General features: G+C 41.8%; 1 protein-coding gene across 5 annotated transcripts in view; it reads right to left on the reverse strand.

The window, feature by feature from the left end:
• Positions 1–18,532, reverse strand: part of KHDRBS1 (KH RNA binding domain containing, signal transduction associated 1) — a 46,361-nt gene that overhangs the window by 11,488 nt on the left and 16,341 nt on the right. For 4 of the 5 annotated variants that reach the window (XR_002733164.2, XR_002733166.2, XR_002733167.2 and 1 more), the window contains exons 3-10: positions 17,684–17,800; positions 16,003–16,149; positions 12,947–13,080; positions 11,620–11,821; positions 11,011–11,078; positions 10,053–10,111; positions 6,902–7,094; positions 4,240–4,299 (exon numbers count right to left, since the gene is read on the reverse strand). Coding sequence is in view for 1 of the 5 variants with exons in the window: in XM_023219361.2 (XP_023075129.1) it covers positions 6,997–7,094; positions 10,053–10,111; positions 11,011–11,078; positions 11,620–11,821; positions 12,947–13,080; positions 16,003–16,149; positions 17,684–17,800 (825 nt within the window). In the remaining 4 variants the exon portion in view is untranslated. Of the gene's footprint in view, positions 1–4,239; positions 4,300–5,754; positions 7,095–10,052; positions 10,112–11,010; positions 11,079–11,619; positions 11,822–12,946; positions 13,081–16,002; positions 16,150–17,683; positions 17,801–18,532 lie in introns of those variants that run through there. The other variant, XM_023219361.2, reaches the window with a different exon arrangement.

The raw sequence follows: 18,532 nt of genomic DNA on the forward strand, positions 1-18,532 counted from the left end.
CCCGTCTCTACTAAAAATACAAAAACTAGCCGGGCGAGGTGGCGGGCGCCTGTAGTCCCAGCTACTCCGGAGGCTGAGGCAGGAGAATGGCATAAACCCGGGAGGCGGAGCTTGCAGTGAGCTGAGATCCGGCCACTGCACTCCAGTCCGGGCGACAGAGCGAGACTCCGCCTCAAAAAAAAAAAAAAAGAAAACATCCTAATTTAAAAGGAAGCCAGTCGGCTGAGCATGATGGCTCACATCTATAATCCCAAACTTTGGAGGCCAAGGTAGGCGGATCACCTGAGGTCAGAAGTTCCAGACCAGCCTGGCCGACACAGTGAAACCCCACTTCTACCAAAAATACAAAAATTAGCCAGGCATGGAGGCGCGTGCCTATAATCCCAGCTACTCAGGAGGCTGAGGCAGGAGAATCGCTTGAACCTGGGAGGCGGAGGTTGCAGTGAGCTGAGATCATGCCACTGCACTCCAGCCTGAGTGACAGAGCAAGACTCCATCTCAAAAAAAAAAAAGGAAGCCAGTCACAAAAGACCACTTATTGTATGATTTCATTTGTATGAAATTTCATTTGCATGAAATCATACAGAAAGTGGTCTTCTGTGACTGGTTAAACCCTTGGTCTTAGTCTTCTGGAGGCTAAACCCTTGTCATCTTTAGTGCATATCCACAGCAGGCAAGTCTATAGAGACAGAAAGCAGAGTAGTAGCCTATGGCTGGAGGGGATAAATTGGTGGGAGACAGACAAAAGGCATGGGGTTTCTTTTTGGGTTGATAAAGACATTTCAAACAGACCATAGTGATGACTGAATGACTGTGTATATACTAAAAACCACTGAATTGTACACTTTAAGTGAGAGAACAGTATGGTATATGAATTCTATCTCAATAAAGTTGTTATTTTAAAACTCCCCCAAAACTCTAAACTTCTTTGCCACTAGGACAGTTACGTCTGTCCAAAAAAAATCACTTAAAAATGCTAACATGGCCAGGCGCAGTGGCTCACGCCTGTAATCCCAGCACTCTGGGAGGCCGAGGCGGGCGGATCACGAGGTCAGGAGATTGAGACCATCCTGGCAAACATGATGAAACCCTGTCTCTACTAAAAACGCAAAAAATTTAGCCGGGCGTGGTGGCGGGCGCCTGTAGTCCCAGCTTCTCGGGAGGCTGAAGCAGGAGAATGGCGTGAACCCCGGAGGCAGCAGAGCTTGCAGTGAGCGGAGATCGCACCACTGCACTCCAGCCTGGGCAACAGAGCGAGACTGTCTCAAAAAAAAAAAAAAAAAAAATGCTAACATGACCTTTAATTTATACTAACAGAAGCCAACCAGAGGTTGCAAACTGGTAGGCTAAAGGCCACAGGTGGCATGCAGGAACTGTATTTTTTTGGGACCAATAGTATTTTAAAAACTTTCTACCCAGGCTGGAGTACAGTGATGTGATCATAGTATACTGTAACCTTGAACTCCCAGACTCAAGTGATCCTCCTGCCCCTGCCTCCTGAGTAGCTAGGATTAGAGGTGCAAGCCATCATGCCCAGCTCATTTTTTTACTTTTTGTAGAGACAGAGTCTGCTATGTTGTCCAGGCTGGTCTTGAACTCCTGGCCTCAAGTGATCCTCCCACCTCAGCCTCCCCAGGTGTTGGGATTACAGGCACGAGCTGCCGTGCACAGCCAAGCCAAGAAAATTTTTAGAGATGGGAAAGACACAGCAATGAAAAAATCTTCAAATACCTGAAAGGATATTGCTTCAGGGGTCCAAAGCAGATTCAGTTTAAATTACTGAGGTATAGGTCTCATTCAAAATGAGAGATAAAATATTTAGAGCCATTTCTAATGAAACGGGCTGCTTTTGGAAGTAATGTTTCCTATGCATAGTATGAAGTACTATGTTACATGCTATCAACTGGATGAACCAAACACTATGCAAAGTCAAAGAAGCCAATTCCAAAAAGCATATATTATGATTCCATTTATATGGAATGGTCAGAATAGGCAAACCCGCAGAAAGATTAGTGGCTGCCAACAGCTGGGGAGAGAGGGGAGTTGGGAGTGACTATTAGCAGATACATTTATGTATTAAAGATTTATTTTTAATAAATTAAAGATTTATTTTTAGAGTGATGAAAATATTCTGGAATTAAAGAGTGGAAATGGTTGCACAGTACAAATATACTTAAAACTACTGCATTGTACACTTTAAAATTGTAAATTTTATGCTGTGTGAATTTTTCCTCAAAACAGAAACAAAGGTAGAAAGGGACCAAATGAGATACTTATTAACTCTGTTAGGATATTATGATGCACACAGTGATAAATGTCAGGTATTATCATCAACTTCATTTGATGATAAATGAGGCACTGAAAGGGTTTTGTTTCTGACTAAGGTGACAAAGGCTCACATGAAGCAGAGCCAGGACAGATACCCAATCTTGAGCTTGCCTGTCTCTAAAGCTCACAGAATTGTAATAGAAATTCACAGGTTGGCCGGGTGCAGTGGCTCACGCCTATGATCCTAGCACTTTGGGAGGCTGAGGTGGGCGGATCACTTGAAGCCAGGAGTTCAAGACTAGCCTGGCCAACATGGTGAAACCCCATCTCTACTAAAAATATAAAAATTATCCAGGCGTTGTGGTATGTGCCTATAATCCCAGCTACTGGGGACGCTGAGGCAGGGGAATCGCTTGAACCCGGGAGGCAGAGGTTGCAGTGAGCTGAAATCACACCACTGCACTCCAGCCTGGGCAACAGAGTTGAGACTCCACCTTAAAATAAATAAATAAATGAATGAATGAATGAATGAATGAATGAATGAATGAATAAAAGTTCACAGGTAGTGAGTGACAGAATTTTACAGAAAACACTTGGATCAATGGGCGAAGCTACACGTGCAGAACAGGCAGAACACCAGCAGGCCTGGGTCCACAAACAACAGAACCTGTCTTTCCAAGCACAGTCCACATGAAAGGTTTCACTCAACTTCTAATCCATTTTTCTTCTTCAGACTACCCTAGAAAGAGTTGAGACTAAATTCTCTACATTCAGGGATTCTCCCCTGCTAAATTTCCTAGCCATTCATGTAACCAACATCAAATTTAGGACTTGTCAGGTGCCCAGAAACTTGTTCAGCACACATGCCCCTCCTTAAAGTTTCCAGATCTCTCAGAGGCTGAGAGGCAGGTTTGGAAGAAAAAGAAATTCCAAGAAGTCAAATTTCACTGTGAAAGGTTCTATGTGCCTTTGGCTTACCTAGTTAGGCCTTTCTCCTCAGTGTCATCCTAATCCTAACACCTCACTCAGAGCAGAAAGAAAAATCAGCCAGTTAGTTGCTTAATGGCTTCAATTAACAGGAAAGTTCACTGTTGTCACAGCCCCCAACTACACAAACCAGGGAGTTAAACTTTAGAGAAAGTGTTCTGTAGGCTCCATATCCTTTCTTCTATACCACAATTATCCCTATGAAAGATCTCCTAAGTATAAGAAATACCCTTTCCCTAGACTACGGACAGTACAGTACAGGGTTAAGATGACAGATTTTGGCAACACAAATCTTGGGCTTGAGTACTAGCCATACTAATTATGTGACCCAAAGTTACTTAACTTCATTAGGTCTAAGTTACTTCTGTAAAATATTGGTAAAATTGTTTCTGGTCTGCCCAGCATCCATTTCCCCAACTGCCTTTTGAGGAATTGGTTTTTTCTTACACATGTGACTCAGCTAATCCAGTCTGATATTCCCTCTCTAAAACCTGAATCTTGAGGCAGAAAGAGACCCGACATAGTTTGAGTTGTGCCTAAGGAGCCAGTCCTTGTTTCAAGATCGTTCCTTTGGTCTACCACTGTTGTCCCAGTTCCCTGTAGCCACTACAGTTCCCACACCAGATTTTTTAGCCTTCACACTAAACGTTGAGCCCCTAACACCTTTCTAATAAAGTCTCTTATTTACATTAGCCACTTCGTTGCTTGCAACCAATGAAGTCCAAGTGGAATATCGCCTCATCAGGTTATTAACAGGATAAACAGAGTGGGATTCAACAGATCCAAGTTGATATTGTCTGGCCTTATCAACCATTAGATGTAAATTCAGTATGGACATGAAAGTGTGGTCATGTTGTAAATAAGGTACAAATGACCACAAGAAAGATTAACCCATTGACCACCTTATAGGCCACCTCCTAGCATAACTGTTTTACAGTTATGATACAGTTACATGGTCCTTAATAGAAAGCCACCTTAACATACCTGACATGGGTCTTCACTACCCATTCTAGTCCAGGTAATGCCTCAGGAGTTTTCAATCACCTGAAAATGGAGAAATAACAGATCAGTCTTTTGAAGAGGAAGTTTTTTTAAAGACATACAAAATAAAAGATAAAGAGATCCTGCATGCAGTTTACACATTACAGGAGAAACATGCAACTTTTAAGAAATTTTAAGTAAAGTTTCATTGTGAATATCAATATGGGGACCTACAGGGACTCATCCTTACACAGTTTTAAATAGCTGAGCAGAAAGCTTTTGGGGTGCAGCAGGAGGTCTAATCTACAGTCATTGAAATTTTACAATGTGTCATTTAAGATGTCAGACTTTGTGCCCAGGTTACATTACAGTTCACTTGTGATGGGCAGGATTATTAAGAGTTATGGCTAATTTATGCGGCAACATATGGTTTTTCTTTTTACAGCTATTTTTATTAAACAAGTTTTGCAAAGTTTTAACATTAAAATTAACAGCTAAAGAATTGTTTATGCAAGTTGCTGTCACAGTTTATGTAAAAGAGAAATATGTGCTATTAAAATCAGACATTTAGGTTACCTTTGGTTTTTTGCGATGCATGTTAGCTTTACACATCCTGATTCTCTTGCGATAATTTTCCTTTAAAAAGGGGGGTATAGAGTGATCTCTTTTCATCAAAACAAGACATAATGCCCTGAAAGCTGACTTCAAACCATGGTTGAAAATTCAGTTATTTACATTTTATCACAATCTACAAATACATTTTTTTGTTGGTGTGTTTTAAAAAGAAAAAAAATGTCCATCATGCACTGCTGCAGGCAGCTTGGCACTTCAATACAAGAGGATTTTTCACCCCCGAGCAGTTTAGGTGGCTCTCTTAGGGAAGCCATGAGAACCCTGAGAATGAGCATAGAGTAGAAGAGGGACCAACCAATTCCATCACTTCCTCTCTCGGTCTCTTACAAGGGGGTTCAGAGCCAGCCTATCATGCCAAATCCTGCCCCAGCCCAGCTGAGTTATCAGCATTTCTGGGATTCAAAGAGAAACCCTCAAGGGCACCCAGAGTTGGCTGAACTGTCATGTCTAAAGGCAGGTGCTGTCCCCTTCTGAGCTCACACAAATTATTTGGTGTCACACTTTAGAGCCACCTAGAGGCTCTACAGAAGGTGCAAACCAGGCTGGCTCGCACTTTTAAATATTGAGACCTATGTATGGAAACCAATCCAAGTTTCAGCTCAGTTGAGTTGAAAACTCTCCATAAATTAGAATTTTTGATAGGATTGGATACAACTACTTCCAACAACTTCCAGGGGGTGAAAAAACTTTGGATATTTTTAAACTAAAACTTAACAACTCCATCAACTTTTTTTTTGGTAAACTTAAAATAAAATCCCCCCCACCACTTTTAAGAATGTTTCCAACTTTTAACAAGCCCATTAACTTTAGAGTTAATTTAAGTTTATTTGAAAGAGAAAACTATTTTATGGTCCACCCAAAAAAATGACAATTCATCACATTTACTTTGATTAAAAAAGGACTAAACTTTATTGACAAACTGCTGCAGACATTTTGACATAAGTTTAAGCTACCTATTTAGGCAGACTTACACATGTAGCATTTAACCTTCCGAGAACAAAATGGGAGGACGGTACAAATCCAATTAGGACTTTAACTTATGTACAAAGTGGATTTTGATTCCTTTTTCATTCAGCTGCAGTGTCCCTTTTTATATCATGCTAGTGTTGAGACATACTTGACTAACTTGGGAACAGTTCGATATTGACAACCGTCAACTTAAGAAAATCATCAGCTTTTGGCTCCAGCGTCCAAGTGAGCTTTTCATGGAGTGCAGAATCTCAAATGGACAAAATATTTTGTCTTTTTAAATACTGAAAATTTAATTATTAATCCTATGACTGAAAGATTCTTCATGGCTAAAAAGCTTTGCATCAAACTCAATTCAGGAGGCCTTCCCTCCCCACCACCATCAACCTCTTCAAAACCTACTCCCTCCCCCTAAGTATCTCTCAACACAGTATGTCTGGGGCTAGATTTCAAAACCCACGTAATGAAAAAGTCAGTTTTACAAGCCTAATTTTGTTGTTGTTTTATATCAATTAACGTTAAAAATTGCATCAACTATTTAATTCATGAGGATCTTTCGTATTAAAATTTAACCTTAAGATTCAACCGCCATGTGCTTTTATAAAGGAAACATTTTTTAGAGACGTCTGAGCTCACTTTTACATGGTGGTGCCTACTGCCGTTAACGTTTGTGATTTTAAATCTTAAACAGCCCTGAATTTTGAAATGTAGCCTAGTTTGGGATTCTGCAACTACAACTTTACGGGATGCCTCAAATCAAAACTAAGAGAAAGTTAACAAGCCTTTACTTCAGAACCTTTAAGCAAGCAAAGTCACTTTTGAAACTAACAGGTTTGTGTTTTTTTTTTACTCAACTTCTTTTTTTATTATAAAAGGTACACTTCTGTTTATATTTAAACAACAAAGAAAAAAGCATCTACACACTTAAAAAATTAATTCAATATTCCTAAATCTATTTTAACTCATTTTAAAATACTACGTACAGAAGCCAGAATGCAGAGTTAAGAATGGAATAAGGTGGGGAGAAGAAGGGGACCACGAAGAAAAACACTTAGACAATTACTTGTCTGTTGTGGGTAAAGCAACAGGAATCCTGGGAGATACAAGAAATCAGTAACAACTTTGCTCATAACTCTTATTTTCCCCTCATGTTTGTTTTTAATAACGTCCATATGGGTGCTCTCTGTATGCTCCCTTCACTGGCCTAGCAGGAGGGGCCTTCAGCGACGGCCTGGTCCCATTCCAGTCGTCCTGGCCTGTGGGGAAAACAAAGACAGTTTATAAACCATGTGGCACTTACGGATGAACAGGGATAGGTCACATAGTAAAGATCACCAAAAACACTGCACTTCTTCTAATGTCTTGACACTTCCCCTGATGTTCCTTGCTTTCTACTTGGCTTGGCCCCTATTGGGCAGTCTGGGCAATTTTTCAGTTTTGAGTGGAAGGACAGAAGGGAACAAATCCAAAAAGGCTGCCACTGACTCTGGAGTAATCTCCCACAACGAGGTTCTTCATAGACAAACGTGATCTATACTCCAGTCCCCAAACCTGGAGATACCCAACACCTTGCTTGACACAGTGAGGAAGTCAATCTTTTGAGTCTGCAATGGCCTTTCCGGTTCCCAAAACAATTTGGCAGGCAGCTCAGGTAAGGTGGGAAAACTTCTCGAAGTCTTTCAGATTGGAAGCGGGCAGCCAGCCCCACTTCCACACAACAGTAAGTCATGTTTCCTTATGGAAAAGTGTCCTCTAGCTCTCTGGGAAAAGCAAGCAAGGGCCACTTTCCATGGGGCCCTCCACCAGCAGAGCTGATACTGCTCACTCTGGTAGAGGGATGTGCAATCAAATGCTGCACTGACAGCACTGTTTAAGATAATTCCAAGGCCGGGCACGATGGCTCACGCCTGTAATCCCAGCACTTTGGGAGGCCAAGGCAGGCAGATCATGAGGCCAGGGGTCCGAGACCAGCCTGACCAACAGGGTGAAACCCCATCTCTACTAAAAATACAAAAATTAGCCAGGCATGGTAGTGCGTGCCTGTAATCCCAGCTACTCAGGAGGCTGAGGCAGGAGAATCGCTTGAACCTGGGAGGCAGAGGTTGCAGTGAGCCAAGATTGTGCCACTCCACTCCAGCCTGGGCAATAAAGCCAGATTCCATCTCAAAAAAAAAAAAAAAAAAAAGGGTAATTCCTTATCTCCTTTCTTAAGTCGACAGTTGAGAGAAGCCAGACAATGTGGTTCACATCCTCAAATGTTTCTCCTTTGTGACAGGGAAAAGCCTGAGGAATATGAAGACATATTTCTAGAGGTGACCTCTTATGAAAATAAATTGCATTTAAGCTTATTCTTCCCACACCTTACACACACTAGTTCATCCTGAAGTATTTTTCCAGCTGCCTGTATTCACAAGTATCTGCCTCCATCTTTATAGGCCTCAAACTCCTATATAGATCTAAAGTCACATAGAACCCTAATTATACCCTTAGTATAACACATATGTCCATCACTTTCCAAGTGGCTTCTGGGTATCAACAAGACAGTTTCTTTTTTCTTTTTTTCCTGACGTATACAGATCATCCTGGACAGTTTATTTTTCTAACTCTGTTAATCAAAGCAGAGATCAGAACAGATTAACTGTGGCAACATCATATCAGGAGCACAAAGAAAAGCCTGCCTCTTTCAGTTTGGTCTTTTCTCCAGCAAAACAGAAATGCAATTTAGTCAAACACATACAGAGGCCCCACTGTACTGCCTCACTGATGGTGGGAAATACTTGGGTGCAATCACACTGCCCTTCTAAATAGTGGTATATGAGCAGAGCAAAGCCGTGTTAGTGATTGGCAACTGTCCAGTGCTATTTCGCTAAAACTGGTAAAAACAGTTTCCCTGGGCAAGCAGCTGATTGGCTACTTCATACTGTGCTGAGTTGGGCTCAGCTTGTCTGTCTCTGGGAGGCCCTAAGGGGCTCCTCTTTTTCAGCTAGGGATAAGGGGAGACTGTCAACCAGTATCTTAGTGTGAATTGTCAATTGCTGAGCCCCTGCCAAGGACTCTCTAGAAGTCCCTCAGGTATGCTGAAAATACCTCACACTGAAAAGGTAGCTCTAGCTGCATCCACTGCCACATAGTATTCCCAATGAGGCCTATTAACACAGGGCCATAACTGGCTCTTGAGGACACACATGAGCAATGTGTTTTTAACCAAACCTCAGGGAAGGCAGCCTTGTCCTGATGCTGCTGCAGCCTCCATAGCTCTCTTGGGATCAAGGACTGTGTTGAGATGTCTTCAAGCCAACAAGGAGAGCTGATTTGGCTCTCACCCCTACAGCCTCTAATCTGATTCTAATAGGCACTATTTCTTTTTTTTGAGACGGAGTTTTGTTCTTGTTGCCCAGGCAGGAGTGCAATGGTGCGGTCTCAGCTCACCGCAACCTCCGCTTCCCAGGTTCAAGTGATTCTCATGCCTCAGCCTCCTGAGTAGCTGGGATTACAGGTGCCTGCCACCACGCCCGGCTAATTTTTTTGTATTTTTAGTAGAGACAGGGTTTCACCATCTTGGCCAGGCTGGTCTTGAACTCCTCACCTCAGGTGATCCACCCACCTCAGCCTCCCAAAGTGTTGGGATTACAGGCATGAGCCACCACGCCTGGCCCTAATAGGCACTATTCTTGCCCCCCAACCTGGTCTGGCTAGCTGCTTGCCATCTAGGTCCCTTTCAGCTGACATCTCCTTCACAATGACATTATTTTCAATTAGATCTAAATTTATTTTTTTTAATGAAATGGGGTAGATGAGTACAGTTGTGTATGATTAAGTTCTTGTTATCTACCAAAGTGGCCTAGATATTGGCAGCAAAGGCCCAGAAATACAACCCAGGTCTAGCTATTTCCCTGCCTAAAGTAGAAAAAAATCAACATTAGCTTGTAAGTCTGCTGCTCCAATCAGACCAAGCTGGTCTTGAGCCCTCGTTTAAGACACACACTACCCTTCCAAGAATAGCGATACCCCATCTCACTTTAGCAGTCCCTCTTTCTACCACGTACTGCAAAATTTAAGTAACCGTGGAACTCTCACTGTCACATCTAGCAAAATCTTGGCCTTCTAAAGGTTTATCCTTAGGTGTGTTTGCCTGACTCTCAATACTTTAGTCACCAGCATTCTCCCAGGCACTTACTTGTACATTCTGCCCCACCACAGAGATAAAGACATACCATAAGCTTCATAAGAATCCTGAACCTCCCCATGTCCATAGTCATAATATTCTGAGTCCCTGAAAGCCAAAGACAGAGTGTTAGGAAGCTACAGAGTAACTATGTTTTAGTTTCACCTTTCTCTCAAATACTTCCACATTTCAGTCATTTTACTATGTGTATTAATACAGGAAAATACTTATTCTGCCCCATCCCTAAACCACAAAATATTTCCAAAATATGTATATACTATGTACTTATAAAATAATTATGACAACTACTGCAAAGAAAAATGGATACCACAGAATATAAAGTGAAAAAGCACAACCCTAAATCGACCCTCTTAATATAGCATACATATACATGTACTCATAGGGCTCACCAGAAGCAAAAAAGAACTGTTTTATCACTGCTGTAGAATTCTGGGACTCTTTTTCAATCAATTCACAGGTAAGCTATATATATGGACACACAAGGAAATGATCTTAAAGAGAAATGTAGAAAAGAACCTAAGTTATGGTAATGGAATTCAAGTTTCTTGTAAAATTTTATGCAACTTTAATGTGGTTTTGATATTTTAAAATAATAAATCAAAATAATGTAAAGGCATTTCTCCCTGTTTCCATGTAGTCACAGCTTGGAAATTTTTCATCTGTTACTCTCAGGTTCTAAATTAAAATTTAAGGTTCAGTTATCCAAATTTACAAATCCAAGTGTGTGCTTCACAGATGTCAAAAGCAGAGGAAAGCATTGCATGGTGGCATGCACCTGTAACCCCAGCTACTAGGGAGGGCTAAAGTGGGAGGATCGCTTGAATTCGAGTTCAAGACCAGTCAGAGTTGTGGGGGTTGCGCACGAGATACCCTCAAAAGGTGAACCATTCTGCTCCTTAGGGTTGTGCTGTCTAAATCTCTCTGTTCCTCCAACTCCCTCCATCCATCCTTAGGACACAAAACAGTGCTTATACTGCCTGACTCACCCTTGACTCTGGCTGTAATAGCCTTCGTAGCCTTCGTAACTTTGTTCTGCATATGTATCATCATATCCCTAGAAGAAGAAGAAGAAGAACAACAACAACAAAAAAAAAAAGAAAGAAAAGAAAAAGAAATAAAACATCAAAATCATAGAGTAGGAAAGGTAATTAATCTCATGGGAGGAGGTAGGCTTCTGAATTAAAAGGACATGACATTTCCCTCCAAAATGTTAATGCCTAACTGTAGGATAGTCAAAAGAGAAAGGGTTACTAAACAAAGAAAACCCAAACAAATACGATATGCCATAGAACAAGTGTGGGCAGAAAGTACAAAATCGAGCTTTAGTATTATCAGTACTAGTAGTAAGAAATTCATTATAAAACACTACATTAAGGTACATCTTATTTCTTGTTTAATCTACAGGCCTATAGTAAAACCATGCTTAAAATGGAAAAATCTTCTAATAGTTCAACATTCACTGCAAGAGAAGAGGGCAGATTGCAAATCTTACAGGCAGCCCATGACACCCACACAAAGGACCGAGGCCCTGTCATTCAATTTCCTTTGGCAGCCTTCTAGGTATTGGGAAAGGGCACATTGTTCAAATTTCTTACATATTCTTCATATGTTTCTGGTGCAGGAGGTGGAGGCAAAGGTATCCTCTGGATGCCTGCTGTCCGTGCTCTTGGTGCTGGAGCACCCCTCACAGTCGGTGGGGGTGGCACGCCTCGAGTCACAGTGGCACCTCTGGTGATGGCTCCCCTTACTGGTGTACCACGTACCAAAGCCCCCCGAGGTGGTCCAACACCACGGCCCCTACAAAATGAAAGTTTATTTTAAATGGAGCTTTTTATTTTTTATTTTTTTTATTATTTTTTATTTTTTTTGAGGCGGAGTCTCGCTCTGTCGCCCGGACTGGAGTGCAGTGGCCGGATCTCAGCTCACTGCAAGCTCTGCCTCCCGGGTTTATGCCATTCTCCTGCCTCAGCCTCCGGAGTAGCTGGGACTACAGGCGCCCGCCACCTCGCCCGGCTAGTTTTTGTATTTTTAGTAGAGACGGGGTTTCACCGTGTTAGCCAGGATGGTCTCGATCTCCTGACCTTGTGATCCGCCCGTCTCGGCCTCCCAAAGTGCTGGGATTACAGGCTTGAGCCACCGCGCCCGGCCTAAATGGAGCTTTTTATAAACAGACCACTTTTATGTTCTGATTTGTTTATAAATTCTGGAGTTAAGCAGATTTCATGAAGCCTTAACTATTATTAAAGCACAGAGGAATGTACAGGGTAAAGGACCCACACTGCAAGATCCCCCAGGTCCTACAGTGGACCAGTTCATCACTGCACTACCTTGGGTAGGTATGGAGAGTCTGAATACTCCATAAAGGTCAGTCACAAAAGGTAGAATTTTAAAGTCAGACAATTAAAAAATGCTACGACTGTCCAAAATTAGAAGACCAAAAGTTTGAACTAGACTGCAGCACTTGGCTATTGTCAAAGTGCCCAAGAGCTAGAACTTTTTTTTTTTTTTGAAATGGCGTCTTGCTCTATCACCCAGGCTGGAGTGCAATGGCATGATCTTGGCTCACTGCAACCTCCATCTCCTTGGTTCAAGCAATTCTCTTGCCCCAGCCTCCTGAGTAGCTGGGATTACAGGTGTATAGCACCACACCCAGCTAATTTTTGTATTTTTAGTAGAGACGGGGTTTCACCACATTGACCAGGCCGGTCTCAAACTCCTAATGTCAGGTGATCTGTCTGCCTTAGCCTCCCAAAGTGCTGGGATTACAGGCGTAAGCCATCATGTCTGGTTGTAGAATTCTATTCTTGATGCAATGTACAAATCCTGAGACCCTTCCTAAGCGAGACATAAGAGCACCACTAAAAGAGATGATACTAGTAGTCAAATTTATATCTTATTTCTGGGTGTCTCCATTATTTTTACCTGGGAACAGGTGGTGGAGGAGGTGCAGCTCCTCGGCCTCTCACTGGCACCCCACGTCCACGAGAGGGTTCAGGTACTCCATTCAAGTAGGACAGCTCTAGAAATTGCTCCTGGCAGATATCATCCATCATGTCCTGGGAATGAAAGATATAAGTATTATGTGATACCTACAGTTTCTACTGAGAAACCATCCGGCCCATGGGAGCCTTGAATTCTAAGAACAGCTTTGAGAGCCCAGGTGAGGTCTCACATCATTCATTCTCTGAAGTCAAATGGCACCCTACCTGTCACCTCTTTGAGAAAAGTCTTGATGGCAGACCCCCTCATTATTCATAATGTGCTCCCTGCCTAGCTCTCTGGATCACTTCCATTTGTTCTATATATATATAAAACCTCCTCACAAGCCAGACTGAACAACTTGTAGTTCAGAGCCTGCCATACTCTTACACATCCATTCTTTGCAAATAGTTTCCTCTTTCTGGAATAATAAAAGCCACTACCATTAATGGAGCTGTATGCACTTGGCTCTATATAATAAACTTTATATAGACTTTTCAGTTTTATCTTCAAAATGTCCCTGAAGTAGGCAGATCTCCACATTTTACAGTTAAGAAAACAGACTCAAGGAGTATACATCAACCAGCTTAAGAACACAGAGCTAATAAATGGCAGACTCTAGATGTGAATTCAGAATTACCTGTCTCAAAATCTAGGTGTTGGATCAACAGGCTTTTTTGTCCTTATACTGTCTTTTTTGTCCACCTGAGGGATTCTTAACTCATCCTTATAAGACTTGTCTAAATAAGTGTCTCTTGAAAAACTTTCTCTTGATGCCACCCCTACAACTCCTCTTTTCTCAAAGTACCACGTATTCCTACATGCAAGCACTTACCATATCATTTTAGAATTGTCTGTCACTAAACTGTAAGCTCTTCAGGAGCCATTTTTGTAACTTTACACCCAAGCATAGTATCAGACATCTGACAGATATTTAAGAAATGTTTGGACGAAAAACCTGAAGTTCAGAAAAATAAATGATAACCTGTCCAGGAAGACACAGAGAGACAGACATACATGGTCCAGTGCTCTTTCGACTGCACTGTGCAGCATTACTGGTATAGTTAATTGTTCTAAGGGGAGAATGGAGGGCTCTGGTCACAGATGCAAAAATAATCTCACTTTTTTTTCCTCCACAAGAGGGAAAAATCAAGCCAAATGCCATTTGCAAATCTTTTCACACTTCCTGTTGAGAGCCATTCAGTCTTAACACTTCATGCATTTTTACATATCCCAGGTGTATACAGATTCAATAGATGATGCTAGTCTTTGATGCCCCGCTCAATTGTCCGGCTCCTCCTACCTTACATATTACTGCTGCTTGAGACTCACACCTTGGAGAATCAAGTAACTAATGCCAGACCATTGCTCAGACTCCTCCAACTACCACAGCCAACACTGAGGAAACCCATGTCTCCCTGGCAGGCATCTTTTTCAAAAGATTCACTTACATGGAAGCCTCATAAACCTAACCCTTCTGAGGAATATGAGGGAGACTAACAATAAAGAGAGGAGATGAGTATTCCCTCTGCAGTCCTTTGGAAATTGAATGCTTGGGTGATCAATAGAACACCCCAAAAAGAGTAAAAAGAATTCCCTTGAGTAAGATTAACCAGCTGTGTTTTTCTCTAGGATATGTTAAATGGTGTGTTTCATGTTGAACATTCTAATGAAGATGAGGTACTTGAAAGAAGAGCAGCTGCGAAGACATTTGAGACTGCTGGCATCCTTGGAGTTCAGCATTACGGGTACAAAATGCCTAAAAGTTTTGTTTTATTTTTTTTGGAGACGGAGTTTCACTCTTGTTGCCCAGGCTGGAGTCCAATGACACAATCTCGGCTTACTGCAACCCCTGCCTCCCAGGTTCAAGCGATTCTCCTGCTTCAGCCTCCCGAGTAGCTGGGCGCCACCACACCTGGCTAATTTTGTTTTAGTAGAGACGGGGTTTCTCATGTTGGTCAGGCTGGTCTCGAACTCTTGACCTCAGGTGATCTGCCCACCTCGGCCTCCGAAATTGCTGGGACTATAGGCGTTAGCCACCGTGTCCGGCCCACGCTGCCTATAAATTTTTGCTGTATCAATTTCACATCCTCTGACACTACATTTAGTTCCAACTCCCTCATTTAACATTCAAGAAAACCAAGGACTGTATCTTACCTCCTCTTAGTTTTCTGATGAACACATGACACTTACTCAATTCTAGTTGAATAATATTCCAAATCCTTCATAAGCTTCCAGATTCATCCTTGTTATTAAATATTCAACAGTAGTATGTTAACTCTGACAACCACCCGGCCTTGCTAAAAGGCAAAAATAGTACCATTTCCTATTTATTCAAAGTAACATTACAACCAAGTATTCAAAGATAGTAATAAGTAAGATAGATAAACTGGCCTGTCCCATCTCTATCTAGTCCTCAGTTATAGTCTGAAAAAAGCTGCTCACCAATCTGTGAAACATCAACAGTCAGCCTCTTCCAAACCAAACTCGTCCTCAGCAAACTCCTCCAGGAAAGAAATCCCTGAGTGTGTTCAGGTCAGAATTTAACTCAGTAACACTAGATGCTATAAGCTGCTTACTGCTAGCCTCTACTCTCTACAGAATAAACTTCTTGAGTGCAGGGACGCACCTTAGTCACCTTCCTAACACAATCTCCTTGTTCCACACTACTACCAAAATACTCAGCTAGGTGAAGACCCTGTTAAACCTTAGTTAACCAAGTATCAGAATGCAGGCACATTGTGGACCCGATATACTGACAACAGATACCGGTACACAATGACTATCACATTAGACAAGGAGGGATAGAGTGGCCTTGGAGCATAATGCTCGGAGAACTAGGTACAAGCAATGAACTACCTCAGGAAAATGAACATAAATGCAGAATTTGGTATACATACAGGTTATGCAGAGACCTTAGTTAAGAAACCCTACCTTCACAACAGCATAAGATCCCAGTTCTCTTTTGCTCAGAAGACACAGGATATGGATTTCCTTACCGGTACTAGAAATTTCTTGACTTCCTCCATGGCATGGGCCATAAGAGCATAAGCCTCACATGGGGGTCCAAAGACTTCAATGAAGACATGCAGATCCATATTCAAGTGGGCATATTTGGGGTCTCCACCTTTGCGTAGCTCTTCCTCCTATGCAAAAATGCAGAGAAACGTCACACCATATGGACTAGCGAGAAAACAACACCTTTACCTCTAAGCCAAAGAAACAGCAAGAAATATCCCCAATGTCTAAGAAAAACAGTAAAGTTTAATTGGTATGAGCTGAGAAGAATTTTAAAAAAAAGAAAAAGAAAGAAAAATAGTACAGTTTAAGAAAGTAAAACAAGCAGCCAGGCATGGTGGCTCATGCCTGTAATCCCAGCACTTTGGGAGGCCGAGGTGGGCGGATCACTAGGTCAGGAGTTCGAGACCAGCCTGACCAACATGATTAAGCCTCACCTCTACTAAAAATACAAAAATTAGCCAGGCATGGTGGTGCTTGCCTGTAATCCCAGCTACTCAGGAGGCTGAGGCAGGAGAATCACTTGAACCCGGGAGGTGGAGGTTGCGCCATTGCATTCCAGCCTGTGCAACAGAGCAAGGCTCCGTCTCGAGAAAAAAAAAAGTGAAACAAGCTCTGAAGAACAGTAATTTGCACAGCCTGCTAAACTTGCACACGGTCTGCTGCTAACAGTTAACTGTCATCTTAAATTCCTGAGATATCCACTGGAGCTCTTACTAAAAGCATAAAGAAGAAAAACTTAATTCTAGTCTCTATTCAGATAATAGCTGTGTGCCAAGCTTTTGTTTTTAAATCTCAGGTAGAGCTGTTAATCACCACGAGCTCTGCTTATCTGCTTATATGGTCTAGGGAGTACTAGGGGAAGAAAGAAGTCAGGACAGAGAGAAGAAAAGCTCATGTAAATCTCATTAGCTAGAACAACACACGTCAGCCCTAACTATATGCATCTAGTAAGAAATGACCTGAGAAAACAAACACGTGTCCATTAGGCTACATAAAAGGAGGGTTGAAAGAATAGGTTTTTGGACTGTAGCAGGCACATCTCATCAAATAAGGTAACCCCAGAAGGCTAAGACCATTCTGTTTCGGTGAGAAGTTTCTTGTCACAGAGTACACAGTGTATGTGGCTATGGCATGGGAAAAGACTCATTAGATTCTGTAGTCAGGATTACTCATGGTTCCTTTTGGAATACATTCTTTTAGTGAGCCTCACATTCCTGCTGGCTATAAAACAAACCAACTAATCCTCAAACTCATCTGCTCTCACAACACTATTGTTCTCACTTTTCCAGGTTACAAAAAAGGGGGTGTGCTGTTTGCATTTTAGTGTCTTTTGTCTGCTTTAGACTAAGTTTTAGTATATCCAGCTCCCCTTTCAAGTTTTCACAGACAATCCTACCAATGTGCAAGATGCTACTGCTGTGTCCATTACTATGCAGTGAAAAGTCCAAAAGAAAACTATCACCAGGGCATACCTAGGCTCTTCCAGGGTTGCCAAGCAAGTAAATTAACTTGGTGTATAATCTCTTGCATCCAATGCAAATTTAAAGGAGACACATTCTGTACATACACAAGATTCTTGCCTCTATAAGGCATCCATACTGCATTCTGGGCAAGTAGAAGGCATTAGGATGTCCTCTTGCCTCACTAATGTGAGCTTACCTTGGCTTTGTCTCTCATTGAGCCCTTTCCCAGCACAGAGATCTTTGCTCCAGTCTCTTCCTGCAGTCTTTTGATTGTATTCCCTTGGGGTCCAAGAATCTTTCCTACAAAATTGAACTGACAGAAAATAAAGGATTTCTAAATATACATGCTACTATATAAAAACATCTCCACATAAATTACCTCATTTGATTTTAAACAACCCTGCAAAGGTAGAGTATTACCATTCCCATTTTGCTGAAGGACGCTGAAGCCATATTAATAAAGTGATTAGCTTAAGATTATGAAACTAGAAAGTGGCAGTTCCTAGACCTGAATTTGGCTTTTCTGATGTATTCTGGCGCTCTTCCATAATGTACTAAGACCTTTACTATTTTATTTTTTACTTTATTTTGAGACAGGCTCTCACTCTGTTGCCCAGGCCGAAGTGTAGTGACATGATCATGGCTCACTGCAGCCTCGACTTCCTGGCTCAAGTGATCCTCCTGTCTCAGCCTCTGGAGTAGCTGGGACTATAGGTGCATATCACCATATCAGGCTAATTTTTGTATTTTTTGTAGAGATAGGGTTTCGCTATGTTGCTCAGGCTGGTCTTGAATTCCTGGGCTCAAGCAATCTGCCTGCATTGGCCTCCCAAAGTGCTGGCATTACAGGCATGAGCCACTGTGTCTGTTTATGCATGCCTTAACATACATAAACATTGTTAAGGCAGTGACCTAGAACAGAAGAGACTATATAGCACCCTTTGATAGCATGCTGGATAAACTAAATGTAACTAATTGCTTTCCTAAAAAAAAAAAAAAGGAAGAAAAAAAGAGCATTTACTTAGAAGTAAACTTTTAGTAAGAA

Source organism: Piliocolobus tephrosceles, chromosome 1 (assembly GCF_002776525.5).
Source record: "Piliocolobus tephrosceles isolate RC106 chromosome 1, ASM277652v3, whole genome shotgun sequence".
In the NCBI taxonomy this organism is placed as follows: Eukaryota; Metazoa; Chordata; class Mammalia; order Primates; family Cercopithecidae; genus Piliocolobus; species Piliocolobus tephrosceles.